Below are 15,646 nucleotides of genomic sequence, written 5' to 3' on the forward strand. Positions count from 1 at the left end.
CTTGTCTGCAAAGCATTTTAGGGTTGACAGACAAAACCTTGGATATCCAGTTTAATTAGAATTTTAGTTAGTTTTTCTTTTCTTTCTGTTTATTATTATTATTATTATTATTATTATTTCAGTGTATCTCAAATACTGCATGGGACATAGTGATACTAAATCACAGATGTAGTTAATCTGAAATTAAAATTTAACTGGGTTATCATTATATTTATTTGCCAAATCTGGCAATTCTAAACTCGTTAAGTCTTAAAATACACTCATCCACGGTTTTGAGTGTGACACAGTTGAAAGAAGATGGAAAAGAACGGCCCTTTGCTGATGATTACATTGTCATCCAAAAGATCTTTCTCTGCGTCGCATAGAGAGTGAGGTTGGTCGCCTACCTGGGCCCCACATCTCTGTGCACTGCTGCTGCAGCGTAGGGCACCGCCCATTCAAGCAGTAGCCCCGCCCATTTTGGCAAGGGAAGCCATTGACGCGGAATCTATCACTGGAGCAGCGACTGGATTTACCATCACACATCTCCGGCAGGTCGCACTCGTTGTTTGCAGGTCTGCACACAGTCCCAGCCTTTCTAAGCTGCAGGGGGGGGAAAAGTAGAGAAAGGCTTTTTTCTCATCTCCTTTGCCCCAATACCTCAAATTAATGCAAATAATCTTTTCCTTTTGACCTTTAGAGGCATGGAAATGAGAGGCATAATTTTCTTCAGTTTATTTTTGCTCTGAATACTTTAAAGCCAGCTCTTGTTCTGTTGATGTCCATCAACGCCTTAAGTTTTTAAGCAATCAATGTTTTGAATTTGTAGTGTAACCCCTAAAGAATCATAGAGGAGAAAAGTCCACAAGAAAAATCAAGCACATCTCAGATGCAGAGAAGGAAGTTATTTCTTTCTTTGTTTGATGCATGTACGTGGAGATTTTCAAAACTTAAATCTGCAGCTTCAGAGGTTTATTGAATCATTTGTATTGAGGAAGATAGTTTTACAAGCAGCAGATCAGCATGACCTGAGACTTTCCCAGGCATCAGGTTTCCTTAGTCTTAATTCCTTTTATTATAAGGTTTAGATATTTCTTTTCAATTCCTTTCTTTCTCAGAAACGATTCATCATGAAGGAAAAAATAACCAAAAGTTTACTTGATGTCTTAACTCTGTTGCAATCTAATACTGCAAATTTTGCTCTTACTTCCTCAGAGAAAGCTACGCAGAACTACTTCTTCCCTTTATGTGCATCTGGGGGAGCAGGCTTTCTCCCTGGTATGTGCCTGGGCACATTCTCTTTGCACTCAACAACCTCGGCCATCCTTACATCAGTTACCAGATCAAACCCACTTCTCAGAGCATTCGAGATCCTTCCTTAGCTGCAGTACAAGGATGCTTGTGCCCTGTTTGCTCTTAATTTGCCCCCATATGTAGATTCTTTCCCTTCTTGCATACATCTAAATCTAAAATCAATACTTTATTTTTCTTTCCAGACAAGTTGAAAGCCCTCTTCCTCATGATGGACTACCTGACCTCTTCAGTACAAATTGCTATTCTTGTTTTCTATACAGGGTGGGCAAGACCAATGAATTTAGATGATGATAAGGTTTTGAATCTTTTCTTTGCCTATTTCCAGGTGCTTAACATAAGAAAATGGATTTAATCTCACTGAAAATCCATTTCTTCAACATCTACTTTACAAGGTAACTGAAAATATGCATAAAAATGTCATAGTATCAATATAGCCATATATCTAATCATGCATTATTTTTTCATCTGGTTCATGTGTGTATATGATTTCCCAAAGGGAATAAATAACAAGTTCCTTGAGGAGAAAACTGATTTTTTTATCTTATCTCTAACAAATAGCAATTAGTAAACATTTGTTGAATACTAAGTTCTCAAATTCACTTCTTTTTGATCTTTCAACTGTACTCTCCCTCTGACAATAACAAAGAAATATGGCAAACACTTTCTATAACCTGGTATGTCATCTAAAAATTAATTCTGTGAAAAGTTCTTGTGCCTTTAAAATGGATGAAAATCTACACTAGGTGGAAGTGAATCAGTTTTCTTGCCTTTAGGAACCAATCTAACCAAGAAGGAAAAATATACAGAGAAATGAGCACAATATGCAGCATGTAAATACTACACTCCACCTTAAAATAAAAGTCAAAAAGCCCCACAAATAAAAATAATATGTCTTATTTCTAAGACTTTAATCCTGAAGTGGCTTCAAACATTGAAGATAGGAGCACTGCTACACTATTCAAATTTTTAAAAACTCTTTAACCAAACATCGTGAGATAAAGCAAGGATGGGAATAACTAGTGTGGCATTGTAGCAGGTCATGTTTGGGATTTACCCACTAGCTAGTGACCATATTACTTATTTTTGAATTTATTTTTAATTGTAAGTAATATTTAGGGTACACAGCATGTTTTGAAGTATGTACACAGGGTGAAATAATTACTACATAGTTAACATGTGCGCACGGTGAGAACACAAAGAATCTCTTAGCAAATTTCCAGCATTCTGTACTGTTATTATCTACAGTGATCGTGATACTCATTAAATCTTTAGCTTCATTCATTCTACGTAACTGAAACTATGTACCTTTTACCTAGTCTCTCCCCAGATCTCCCCTCTCCCTTCTCCTGGTAACCACTGCTCTACTCTCTGTGTCTATATTTGACCTTGTTCATATTCCACGTGTGGATGAGATCAGGTGATATTTTTCTTTCTGTGCCTAACTTTTTCACTTGATAATTATAATTACTCCAAGATTTTTCCAGTCGTTACAGTACCTAGTGACCATTTTATATTTCATGTTTTCTGTTCTGAGCCTCCATTCCTTCCAAAACAAAATTAGATCATATCACTTTCCTTGCATTGTTGGAAAATTATTTCCTTGCGTGTAAATTATTGAGGGAGGACTTGGAAATGTGGTATTTGGTAAATTTTACAGAAAGAAACCAGTATTTTGCTTGTTTCACTTAACAAAATCATTGAGGTGTTCATATAGAAAGAGCCAGTTTATCTTACTTGGCACTTTTCACAGCATTCTCCTGTCGCACATTGAAACCCTGCTTTGGTTTTACATGTTTCAGCATCACAGCAAATGTTGGTGCATTCCTAAGACAGAACAGAAACAAATGAAAATGATGGATTACTTTTTGGTCCCATTTCAACACAAATCATATAATTATATAATTTATTTATCAGAGAGACAGTACTTTAAAAATATTTTTTTTTTGAAAAGCAAAGTAAAACAAATTTTTTTTTGGTGTTGGTCTCAAACTTGGGGCCTTACAGAGCTAAGAAGAGTATTCTACCACCTCTGAGCTATACTGCCAGCCCTAACCAAAAATCAAACATTAGAAAAATAGATTATGGAGTAAATGGTGGTTTGTATTTATCTGAATTCTACTTACATCTCTTTTTTATAACTTAAATGTCTTTTCTATTATTTTTTTAAATTTAAACTTAAATAATTTTCCCCTAATCTTCCATATCAATACCACTCCCCCCTGCCCCCACAAAAAAAAAAAAAAGAAGAGGTAGTCTTCTTGGTAAAATATGAAGGAAAACAAAGAAATAAAGGTATAGTTAGGATAGGTTTTTTAAAAAAATAAAATTTATCTAAATAGTTGTAGAAATAATTACTTCAACTTGTCAGTTGTGTACCTATCCAGCAGTCAATGTAGTGTCTAGAATATGAACTAAAAAGCTATCTTTAAAGTCCTTTATCCAACTCTGATTTTTAACTCTATAAGACACATGCTTTGTCTCACTCTCCCTGCCTTGTTCCAAGAAATTAGAAGCCTGCCTGCCCCAGGCCCTGGAGAAACTCCTGCCTTGGGCAATGTCCCTTGCAGCTGTCTGGATTCCTAGACAACAGGGACACTTGTATAGTTATAATATTTGTAAATTAAAACTGTAGCCCTTATAGCCCTTACTTGCAATATGAACATCTTTTAGGAAAAAAATATTGTTGCTCATGGAAGGAACAAATGTGGAACTTTATTAGTGAGCTAGCGCACAGCCAGACCCTGAGGGTTGAGGCACTACTTCTATCAGGGTTAATAAGATGGGGGGCAAAGACCCCATTCAGAAACATGGTTGCCATGTGAATAGGGTGAGATCGAGAGGTCTCCTGAAGGCGGCATCTCAGTCCTGAAGCAGGACAGGATGTAACTGGTGCTTTGGCTCCAGAAAGAATACCCCCAAATTCAGACCCTAGTTTCTCCACTGACCAGCTCTTGACCTGGAGCAAGCCAGCCACTCACACTTTCTCAGCATTGTCACAGTGCCACGCCGTAAGTGAGTCACAATGAGTCACATGAGAAACTTGAAGGGATGGGGACACAGAGCCCAAGCTGGTGAGGGATGGGAGGAGCACTGAGAGGGAAGTTAGCAAGGTCTACTAAGCGATGCCAGCTCCTGGTCAGGAAGACCGGCCTGACAGATCCCCACCAGTGACCAGACCCCAAACAGACAGATTTACAGCATGCCACGTGTTCTACGATACTTTTTCTTCTTAGCAATGATAAACAAACTAGAACCTTTTAGAAAGGGCTTGGTAGTACCTCAGGGGTCCCACAATCGCAGTCCTCTCCCACTTCTATCAAATGGTTCCCACAGATGGGGGTAGATATAATATCTGCAGGAAATGGGGTATTAAAGAGGCAATTTGGTGATTTCTCTTCAAGGAACTTGTAGTAGTTGACACGGCTGCAGGAACTGAAGTCCGTAGGTATATAGAAGCTGTGAAGGTAGAAAAAGAGAAAATGGAATACAATCATGCTTAGCATATGGGGTGCCATGTCTCATATTGGGTACGATTATATCTACAACCCTCCCCTAAAGATCAAATTCAATCCTCTGATCAATTGCTAAATCATGAGGTCATTGGCATGCCTGAATTAATCCACCATGGTGGACATAAACACCCTAGCTTAGTGAGAACATATGGTCACATCTCAAAGCATAGCGCTGGCCATTTTCAATAAAAACATGTCTGCCTTACCCAGATAGTCTCATTTAGCCTTAGATCATTCGGTGTTGCAAAAATCCTAAAGGTAGCAAAATCGTATTTATGTACATGTCTAAGAATTCATTTTCTTTCAAATAAATTTCAACTGACAAATAAATTTCAACTTTCAAATAAATTTCTTCATCCCACAAATAAAGATGAGGCTTAAAAACACATTAATGTCTATGACACCTATCAAACTATGTAACTGGCATGAAGACACGCCCTATTTTGTGAAGGGGCATGGGGAAATAACCCTGGCTTGAGTGAGCTGGGGGATGAAAAAAGAGGAAATGAATGTCAAAAAGAGTCTGAGACAGCTTAAAAGATAAGACTGGCTGAAGTGTTGCCCAAAGCCAGACAGGAATATGTCATCTCATCACAGACTATCTTCATTGTCCAGAGTGAGAAACTTCATGTTTAACTAGACTTTTCTTTAGGAACCTTTTCCATACCACCAACCATTCTGAATTCATGGGAATTTTGATAAATGCTAATAACTTTCTGCAGCCACATTTGTGCACATCAGGATAAAATGATGAGATGCCCCAAGAGCAGAAAGATAATTTACTGAAACTACATTTTAGTTGACAAAAACATCATTTATAGATGAAGGGTAAGGTAGTGTGGCACAGATGTACCCATGAGTACTGTAGTTATTAAATTAAAAAAACTGAATACATTGTTGAAGACCTAAAGGGTAGGGCAGCGCAGCCGGGGTCAAACTCAGAAATGAACTGCTCACTTCCAGAGGCTCACCTTACTCTTTGCTCCATCACGCACACTGTGGAGGGGCACTTGCATTCATAGGAGTCATGAATCATCCCAAGGTTGTGGCCCATTTCATGGGCCATTGTCCCCGCAACTCTATGAAGATTGCTACTGTGGTCCTAAGGATAAGAATGGGGGGATGGAATCTCATTTCCAAAAGGAATTATAACTTGAAGGATGTGTTTCTCATTAAAACTCTTGCTGTTGTCTAGTGGAACAAAGAGATTCATTCCAGCTTCTCTCTCTCTTACACACCCCCACACACAAATCTCTTTGGTACTAAGTGCCCATCACTACATATAACTGGGCCAATCTCTCTTCCAATTTTATGGCGAGCTCTTTCAGAGCAGACAATGTGTATTTTACTACTTTTCATCCCATGAAACCTATCACAAATCCAGATTCATAGATAGTCAAAGTATTTTGTCCCATTTCCACCTGGGATGTAGAGAGCTGGGGATATTGTTATCCTTCCACTAACCAGGGCAAAGCACATAAACAACTAGACCTCCACCAGTAAGTTGGGGTTACAGGAATCCAATGAGTCTGAAAATATATTTAAAATGAAAGCAAGATAAAGTCTTTCTCAGACAAACAAGACTGAAAGAACTCACTAGATTAAAGAAACTTTTATTTTAAAGTTCCCTTGGAAAGAAAAATATATATAATATTGGATAAAAAGTCGATTGTTTACAAAAAAAACTAAAGAGTGCTGGGAATGTGATGGGATGGCAGTAAACATAAAGCCAACTCTTCTTACTTCAAGTTGCAATGACAGACGATTGTTTATAGCAATGCTAGCAGCAATGCATGTGAATCATGGCTGACTTAAAATTAAACATGGTAGCAATAGTGCAGTGGATGGGAGGGAAAATTAAAGGTATTTTCTTAAAAGTTCTTAAACTACATAGAAGCAGTGTAACATTATCAGCCTTCTCTCTCTTACACACATGTGCACGCGCGCGCGCGCACACACACACACACAAATCTCTTTGGTACTAAATGCCCATCACTACATATAACCATCTTTCTTCCAATTTTATTCTGAATGCCAGAGAATCTAGGCCATTGAAAACATATTACAAATCATTCTATGTGACTAACTTTACTATGATAACACAGAACAAGAAAAAAAGAAGAAAAAATATATACACAAATTATAAATGGTAAACTGAAAAACAGAGATGTATGATAAGTCTCAGGCAAACATTAAAACAAATAAAGTTGTCAACAAAAAACTTAAGATGGAGATAAATAAAATTACTATTGAAAGTACTCAATCTTAAAGATGGCAATAAAAATTGCAATAAACCAAAGACTAGGTGGAGTAGAAAACAGCTAGAAAGACAAAAGATTCTAACCCAAGGATATATATACATAATCTCAATATGCTAAACAAAGCATTTTCATGTTAGTTAAAAGACAAAATTCAATTACCTACTGTCCACCAGAAACCTTTCCTAAGTATAAAGAAAAATGTAGGCTAAATATACAAATAAGGAAAAGGATTTGTCATGCAAACTTGAGCTGCCCAATTATAGTTACACTGATATCAGGCAAAGTCAGTGGCAGAACAAGTAATATTTTAGGGATGTATATTTCAGGATGATGATATGATGATGTGAGGTCAATTCTTTAAGAAAACATGACAACTATACTTATGTATATACCTAATAAAGCTCTACAATTCATGAAACAAAAAACTTAAAAAGTTAAAAGAAGACATAGAAAAATCTGTAATTATTCTTAGGTACTTTAATACCCTCTCTCTTCATTAGGATTTGAAAGACCTGAACAACACTAAGAATTAACTTGACATCATTGACAAATACAGAGCACTCTATTCAACAACAGCAGAATAACAAGTTTATATAGAGCACTGGCTAAGAACAAACCTCAAAAAGTTGAAAACATTTAAGTTCTGCAAAGTTTTAGTCCATTAAAAAAATCAAATGTGGGTCAGGCACGGTAGTGCACCCCTATAATCCCAGCAGCTTGGGAGCCTGAGAAAGGAGGTTCACAAATTCAAAGTCAGCCTCAGCAACCTAACAAGGTCCTAAGCAACACAATGAGATACAGTTTCAAACTAAAAAGGGGCTGGGGATGTGGCTCAGTGGCTAAGCACCCCTGAATTCAATCCTTGGAACCAAAAAAACAATCATTAGTGGAAAATATTATAGCTCTTCTGTAATATGAGTCAAAGAAGAGCCTCCCCCCAAAATAAAAAAAATATTTTGGAGGCAATTAAAGCAGTAGAGAGTGAGGGACTTATTGCATTAAAGAGCAGACTAAATGCAGGGAAAGGAAGGGAGGGTTCAAGGCAACAGAAATCAATGAAGTCAACTGCAGCAAAATCACAGCATTGGTGAAACCAAAAGTTGCTCATTTGAGAAGATAAATAAAATGATAAAATCCTACCCAGATTGGCCACAAAAAAAACCAGATGACACAATGTTAATATCATAAATAAGAGAGGGACATTACTTTTAAATTCTATGTTGAAAAGACAATAAGGGATATTATGAATAATTCTTTGCCAACTGACAAAAAAAAAATGAACAGCTTTCCTTTAAAGACAAAACTACCAAGGCTTGCTCAAGCAAAGAGAGAGACTGAATAGTCCTAATAATCTTTTGAAGATAGTCAATTTGTAGTCAAAACTGTCTTAGCCACATAATCTTGCTGCTGAATAGTATCAAACATTTTGAAAGGAATGATAACAGCTCTAATTTGAAATTCCAGAGAATCTAGGCATTGAGAACATATTCCAAATCATTCTATGTGATTAACTTTACTATGATAACAGAGAACAAGAAAAAAGAAGATATATATATATATATATATATATATATACACACACAAATTATAAGAAGAAAACTACACACTACCATCCCTCACAAATATGGCTGCAACAACCCTGAGGATATATCAGCATTTTGAATCAAAGTTAAAGATTATGACTAAGTTGGTTTATCCTGGAATTCAAGGTTGGCTCGCCATTTCTCATTCAACCGAAGTTATTTACCATGAGAGTTGACTAAGGGAGACTAATGTTAGTGATTTCCCTCATAGTTTCAGAGGAAAGAGGCATTTGGCAAATGCAAATCGTAGGACCAGGAGCTCATCTTGAAACAGACCTGAATGATGCCAACAGAATGATACGGAGAGCAGGTTGAGGACATGAAGGCAAGGCCCACCATGGCTCCAGACAACTCTGTTGAGCTACAAGGAAGGAATTGATGGACATGAAAATCACAATCTTAAGTGATGTTTTCTATAGACAGTTCATCCAGAACTTTAAATGGCTAGCAGAGAAATTCATAATGTGAACTATCACTTTTAATTTTTCCTTCAGCTTTTAAAATTGCATGAGGTGTTTTCTCTCTAGTGTCTTTCATATCACCTGAAATCCAAGCACTAGAATGTAATCACCTTTAATATTTTATATGCAAGTTCTTATTCTTCTACTTTTCATTTTGAAATTTAGCCTTTGTCCATCTTTCTTTTGATCCCCCCAAAAATGTTTTTCTCTATATATCTGATTTTGATATTGCATTGCCACAATACTTTGTCTTAGTTTTTATTTTTCTCTTATATTTTTAGAACTAGTTACTTTAGTTTTCCTTTGGCACTGCTTTAGCTACTTATGCTATTGAAATATCAGTCCCACTGAAAAGAGGTTTGGACCAATTGCACTTATTTACAAGGATGAGCCATTTGATCTTTAGTAATTTTAATTGGGGGGAAATTCTTTTAATTTTTCCAATTCATTAGTAAAGATAACATGCTTATTCTTTTGTTTATATTCTTTTGCAGTCTCTACAGGCTCTGGTCTTTGTCTATCCCTAGAAAATTTTCAAATATAAATCCCCCTAGCATATGCATTTACCTGGAAAATGGAACCTCTATTTTTCCACAAAACATCAAGAACGAAGAGTACTGATTCTGTCACGGAAAATAACTTTAACTCTTCCTTCACTGTTCCCTCCCTGAAGGTTTTATCCCATATTCAATCTGATTTCAGATAGTTGTCATTTTGAAAATATATCTTGTGGTATATGTATTTTAAAGACTTTTAACATTTATATTCTCTTTTAAATTTATATTGTAGTTAATTATGACTAATTCTACATTTGTCTGGCTTCAATTCCACCACAACTACACTTTTAAAAATAACTCCTTCCCTAGTTCTGGAGTTATTTCTTTTTTGGTTTCTTTCCTCCGTGTGGAATATATTTGGCCTCTCATATCCTTACCTGGTTACACTTAGGTACAGGTGTCTTTTATTAATGTGTCTGGCAAATGATAAAGCTTTCCATTTATAAATGGAAGGATAGATAGATTCTTCATTGTGTCTTTAATCAATGCTTGTATCTTATTTATTCTCTCTTCAAGAAATCTCTCTCAACTTGGATTGCCATTTCTTTACCCACATTGATCATTTTGCCAGTGATTTTCTATCATTCTACTCTATAACTCTACATGAGAATATACTCTACATGGGAATTTTGCTTTGGAATGGGTCTGGTAAGAGTCCAAGTCCCTTTTATTTACTATCCTCAAGAACCTGGAGATCACTAATCCTTTCTACAAAGAGTGGGCTCTGTCTCTAGGCTTGTCCTTGAGTCGAGAGCTCACCTATCTAGATTAAAGATGTGTCAGCTGTTCTCCAAATATGACTGTCCACTGAGCCAGCCACACAGGGTTCACAGTCTACACACTGCCTTCCCCTGAATCTGGGTTGGTTCTACCATATATTCTTGATCAAGAGAACACACCAGCAGTGATACTTGTGTGATTTTTGAGGCTAGGCCATAAGAAGCCTTAATTTTCCTCCTGAGCTTCTTGGAGTGCTCCTTGGTAGAGGTGAGCTATCCTGAGATGGTCATACTGGAGGAAGTCTAAGTTAGTCACATGAACCAACCCGGGCATCCAACACATACATTAAGAAGGCTTATTTTAAGCTCAGGAGTTTTGATTGGTTATGCAGTAACAATTGACCAGCACAGAAACCTTAATTGATTCTGACAGGATATAGTCCACTAATTTCACATGACATTCACTGTTTTTGTAGGTAGTGGACTCTCCAGTAATGTCAAGACAATCATTGCTGCTTCCTTTTGTCTGGTTCCACTAAAATCTCTTTAGTTTTCCAGCAACATTATCTTGATTTCTTTAAAAGGATATGTTCAGGTCTTATGCAATTTATAGCCATTAGATTTATATCCTCTATTGTTTTTAGTTGATCATTTCAACAGGATACTGGAAGTGTGGAGGTAGAATATAACACTTAATTTTCCTTTGATTCTATAAGTTCTTTGAAGTAAAGACTAAAGCTAATCAGTTCTTTTAAAACATTGAGTCTAAATCCTTTTTGTTATCTAAACTGGTTCTTTGTTTTTATAAACCCAGTAAAAACAAACTTATAAATTATTGCCAAATTATTGACCTCTTTTAAATAAAATGCTTGGGTCAAAAATAAAATATATTCAATACTGGATCCAATGATTGATTTTTACATTTTTAGTTACCATTGTGTCAACCCCTCCTCTTATCTCTACCCTGAGATGCCCCTTGCTTTGTGAGGCTGTGAAAAGCTTTGACGTTAAATACCACATGGAGTGCAAAGAGGAAATCCATACATACGTGATCAACTGAGCAACATCATGGTGCTTTCTGCTGAGCAGGCTTCTCCCCCTCCATTTAGAAAAGTTTTCCAAGGTGGAGGAAGCATTTGGGGTTATCACTATCTTATCCTCGTCCGTCCAGATTTCTATCCCAACTAATGCCACATAAGCATTGAGTTTTTTATAAAGCTGAGCAAAGAGAATAAATGGCAAAGCAATGAGTTATCATCAGATATTATCTTATTTTGATACCTCCAAGGAACTTTATTTTGTAAAACATTCATAACAGCACTGTAAAAACCTTTTTCCAAACATATTTGTGAAACACAAATTACCACGTCTTTTTGCAAATGCAAAAATTCCCATTCAAAAAGAAAGACAGGTGACCTTATCTATTTGGAGTTTACAGACTCCTTTTTGTAGAGCAAAGGCTCTGTGGACACAAACTTTTTTGCTGTGACCAAAGAAATGCAACAATGTTGTGTTAACAGCTTACCACTATGGATTCGCTTTACGTATATTTATTCTTACGTTTTTCAGTATTCTTATAGTGATAATATTTAACAATTGGCCACATTGGCTCAATCCTGATTTGAGCATTAGTGAAGGAACATATTGCAAAAAAAAATGTTCTATATCCATGATAAGTGATTGCTGTGGGTCTGAATGTTTGTGCCCCTCTCTGCCACCCCCAGATTCACACATGGAAGTCTTGTCTTCCAAAGTGACTGCAGGGCCTGTGGGACGTAAGTGGGCTGTGAAAGTGGCTGCCTCTAGATTGGGCTTAGGGTCCTTGCAAAATGAGCCTCGGGGAGCTGTCTTGCTTCTCCTACCAGCTGTGGACATAGCAAGAAAGCACCATCTATGAGTCTGAAAGTAGGCCTTGCCAGTACCCACGCTGCAGGCACTTCAATTTTGAACTTCCCAGACTGCAGAAGTGTGATAAATTAGCTTCTGTTGCTTATGAGCTACCCAGTCTGTGGCATTTTGTGATAGTAGCTTGAACATATTATGACAGTCATCCTTAACTTCTTAGGCCTGGACTGAATCAAATCATCCACAATGTAGATGAGATAAACTTCAGAAGTCATGAGTTAAGTTTCCCAGACAATATGCTTACTCTAAATATAAAGCCTAAGTTGTTACCATAGTTTCTAAACATTCTCAGTGACAGAACTTCTCATGGCAACATCTGCGGGAGATTTGAACAAAGTTATGTTTTGTTTTCCTCATAAAGTTATTTGGAAAGTCAAAAAACCATCAAAGAATTCAGTTATTAAAAGAGAAGCCAAAAAAGAATTTCAACCAAATTATAATCCTTCCGGAATCTATATATTTGAAGATATAACTCCACCCAGACTTTGTCTCTGAACTTGGATCTTATAAGGTCTACCTATCAGCATTTCCACTTAGACATATAAAAGACATCCCTTGTTTCCGAATCAGGATACCTATCTTTCCCCTACTCAAGAATTCAGCTCTCTCATCAAATTCACTGTCTTTTCCCCAAGCCACCGTCACCTCTTGCCCAGAATTGTGTCATGATCCCCCTGCTGGCCTTCTTGCTTCTGCCTTGACATCCCTTCAGTTTATTTTCAGTCATTCAATCTTTCAGCCATGTACATGTGAGACACCACACCTCAGCCCTGGCTCTCAGAGCTGGCTCATGATGAGTCATGCAAAGTCCCAGCGGGACTCTCTTTAAAAAAATCCATTTAATAAAATATATCCTACCATGTTGATGTGATTGGCCATCTCAAATACCCTCTTCCTTATTTCATCCAGATCTTCATTGTACTTCTTAAACTAAAAACAATCAAGACAGAAATAGGCATTACTAAAAGTTAATACAATTGGAAGGTAAGAAAGGTAGCCGTACACATTCTTTGTCAGTAATCATAAGGATCCATTATTAATATTAACACTTAACGTTAGGAATGAATTGATTCCTTATTTCTCTAAGCTCTTGGGAATTTTCAAAATGTATTTCCAGTTAAATTTCATGGCTTCCTTAGGGGTACAGAGTCGGCTGTGCAGAGGGATTAAAAAAAAAAAAATGTGAGCAGTAAATTAATTCAATAAGTAACTTGCTCATATTTTGTTAACTCAGACTTTTGTTTTTGATATTAAACACATGGACCCTTGTTTAGAAAACCTACTACATGAAAATGCATTCTTCTAAAAGAAGATAAGTAGTGACTATCACCAATAATTTGCCTTTTACTGAAGACCCCATTCACTGCAGTGTTATACTTACTGCTCCCTGAGGCTCAGGCATTCTAATTTACAAATGTTAACTACTTCACAGAAGATGTGACAGAGAATTTAACTGGAAACTAAGTCTGAAGCTTGTCACACGGCAGGAAAGGGCCATTATAAGGCCAACAACTTAATTTATGCATATAGCATCAGTCTCCTGTTTCTGAAAGGAGAAACCATATATATCACCATGATTACCGATACCAAATTTTGGAAGCTCAGAGTAATTTGTAGCTATAACTAGTATTTATGATTCCTCAAAACTGATCCTGACATTTACTCTGTCACATAACAAATAAATTAATGTAAAGGAAGATTTTAAAAGATATGTTCATCTGATATGATTACCTCACCATTATCCAGGACCACATAATATTCTATGTATTTCTTACGTTCTTGAAGCTTCTGGTCATTCAACTTCTGAAATATAAGGACAATTACTAAGATACCATCTTTTTTCTGAAAATTTTTCTTTTACTTGACAAGTGTTATTTTTACAAGAAGTTGGGTGATCACTGGGAACAAAGAGAGACAGTATTACCATTTTATCTCCACCTCAACCACCAGGATTATGCAGAGAGAAGGTTCAGAATGTTCAAGACAGAATGGACATCAGTAATATTCTGGTATGATCCCTTCATTTTACCAAAATTTACCATTTAAATGATTGCATAACTAATTTTAAGTGGGCTGGAACAAGTCTTTGGGTATTTTGAACAGTAAATTTTCCCTATTATCTTGTCATGAAATAGACAAACTTTGACTCTGACATCTTTGCTGGGTTTTTGTTGTTGTTGTTGTTGTTTTTCTCCTGACCCTTTACTCCTATCTTGGTTAATACCAATTGCCAAATGCCAATGGTTCAATGCCCAGAGCCACCATAGCATATACCCTGCTCTCTTTTCTTCTCTTCATGTAGAGATGAATCTCTTTCCTTTCCAAGGAAAACACAAAACTTTTTATAGTGGATTGTGACATTGAAAAGTGGCCGATGCAGTATTCCTACTAAATAATAAAACATAAAGTCTATTAGCTTGTTTTTCTGAAAGGCCTTATCTTTTAATAGGTGATTAAGTTTCCATTACCAAGAACAAATTACTCAAGGTAGACTTTTTGGTATTATGTAATGAGATTTTTACTTATCTCCCACTCTCCACAGGAACAAAATATTTAGTAGCACTTAGTAGCACTGACAGGGTTCTGGGAACTAGGAATACAACAGGGAAATAGACTTGTTCATCTGCTTAGGGAACTCACAAGAGACACACACACACGGATCAGATGATCATTAGCGTCATGGGCTAGACTAAATGGCTGATATGATGTTGAGTGATTAGATACTTATTTCAAAATAGATGGTTAGAAAAAGCTCCTTTAAAGAGTTGGCCTATAAGAAAACATATTAATAAAAACGAGAAGCCAGGGAAATAAAGATAAAAAGGAAGATCATTCCAGCAATGAAAAAATATTAGTGAAAAGACTCTAAGGTAAATTTGATTGGTAGGTTTAAAACACAGAAAAATAAGTTCATGCTTTTCAGAACACAATGGAGAAAAATCAGCAATAGGTGGGCAGTGCAGAGTAGGAGTTGGGAGAGGGAAACAGGGCCCTAATCATACAAGGATCCGGAACCCATGGTCAGTGGTTTGATTTTTATATTAAATCAATGGGAAGTCAATGAGCTTTAACTAGATAAGGAATGCAATGTGATTTACAATAAGAAATTCATCTGGCCTAGTGTTTGGAGAGTGGATTCTGTTAAGGCAGAAATGGGAGCAGAAGGTCAGCCTCTGTTGCCATGGTAATTGTGCGATGGTGGGGGGAAAGGACCATGGGAAAAGGCAGGAGAGTAAAGATCTGGAATGTGTTGGGAAGCACTTGCTGACAGATACAGGCTGAGGAAAGAGAAATCATCTCCAGATATGGCCTTCTTTGGTGATGAGTGGAGGCAGGAAGAGTTGAGACAGGAAGA

At 36.7% G+C, this 15,646-nt stretch overlaps 1 protein-coding gene across 1 annotated transcript in view; it reads right to left on the minus strand.

Annotated features, from left to right (window-relative positions):
• Adam28 (ADAM metallopeptidase domain 28) overlaps positions 1–15,646 on the minus strand; it is a 43,483-nt gene that overhangs the window by 13,916 nt on the left and 13,921 nt on the right. Inside the window, exons 7-14 of the mRNA XM_077792466.1 lie at positions 14,023–14,094; positions 13,150–13,221; positions 11,435–11,604; positions 8,926–9,010; positions 5,777–5,907; positions 4,572–4,749; positions 3,028–3,117; positions 387–582 (exon numbers count right to left, since the gene is read on the minus strand). Of these exons, the coding sequence (XP_077648592.1) occupies positions 387–582; positions 3,028–3,117; positions 4,572–4,749; positions 5,777–5,907; positions 8,926–9,010; positions 11,435–11,604; positions 13,150–13,221; positions 14,023–14,094 (994 nt within the window). The remainder of the gene's footprint in view (positions 1–386; positions 583–3,027; positions 3,118–4,571; positions 4,750–5,776; positions 5,908–8,925; positions 9,011–11,434; positions 11,605–13,149; positions 13,222–14,022; positions 14,095–15,646) is intronic.

The sequence above is a fragment of the Urocitellus parryii genome, chromosome 14 (genome assembly GCF_045843805.1).
Source record: "Urocitellus parryii isolate mUroPar1 chromosome 14, mUroPar1.hap1, whole genome shotgun sequence".
Lineage (NCBI taxonomy): Eukaryota > Metazoa > Chordata > Mammalia > Rodentia > Sciuridae > Urocitellus > Urocitellus parryii.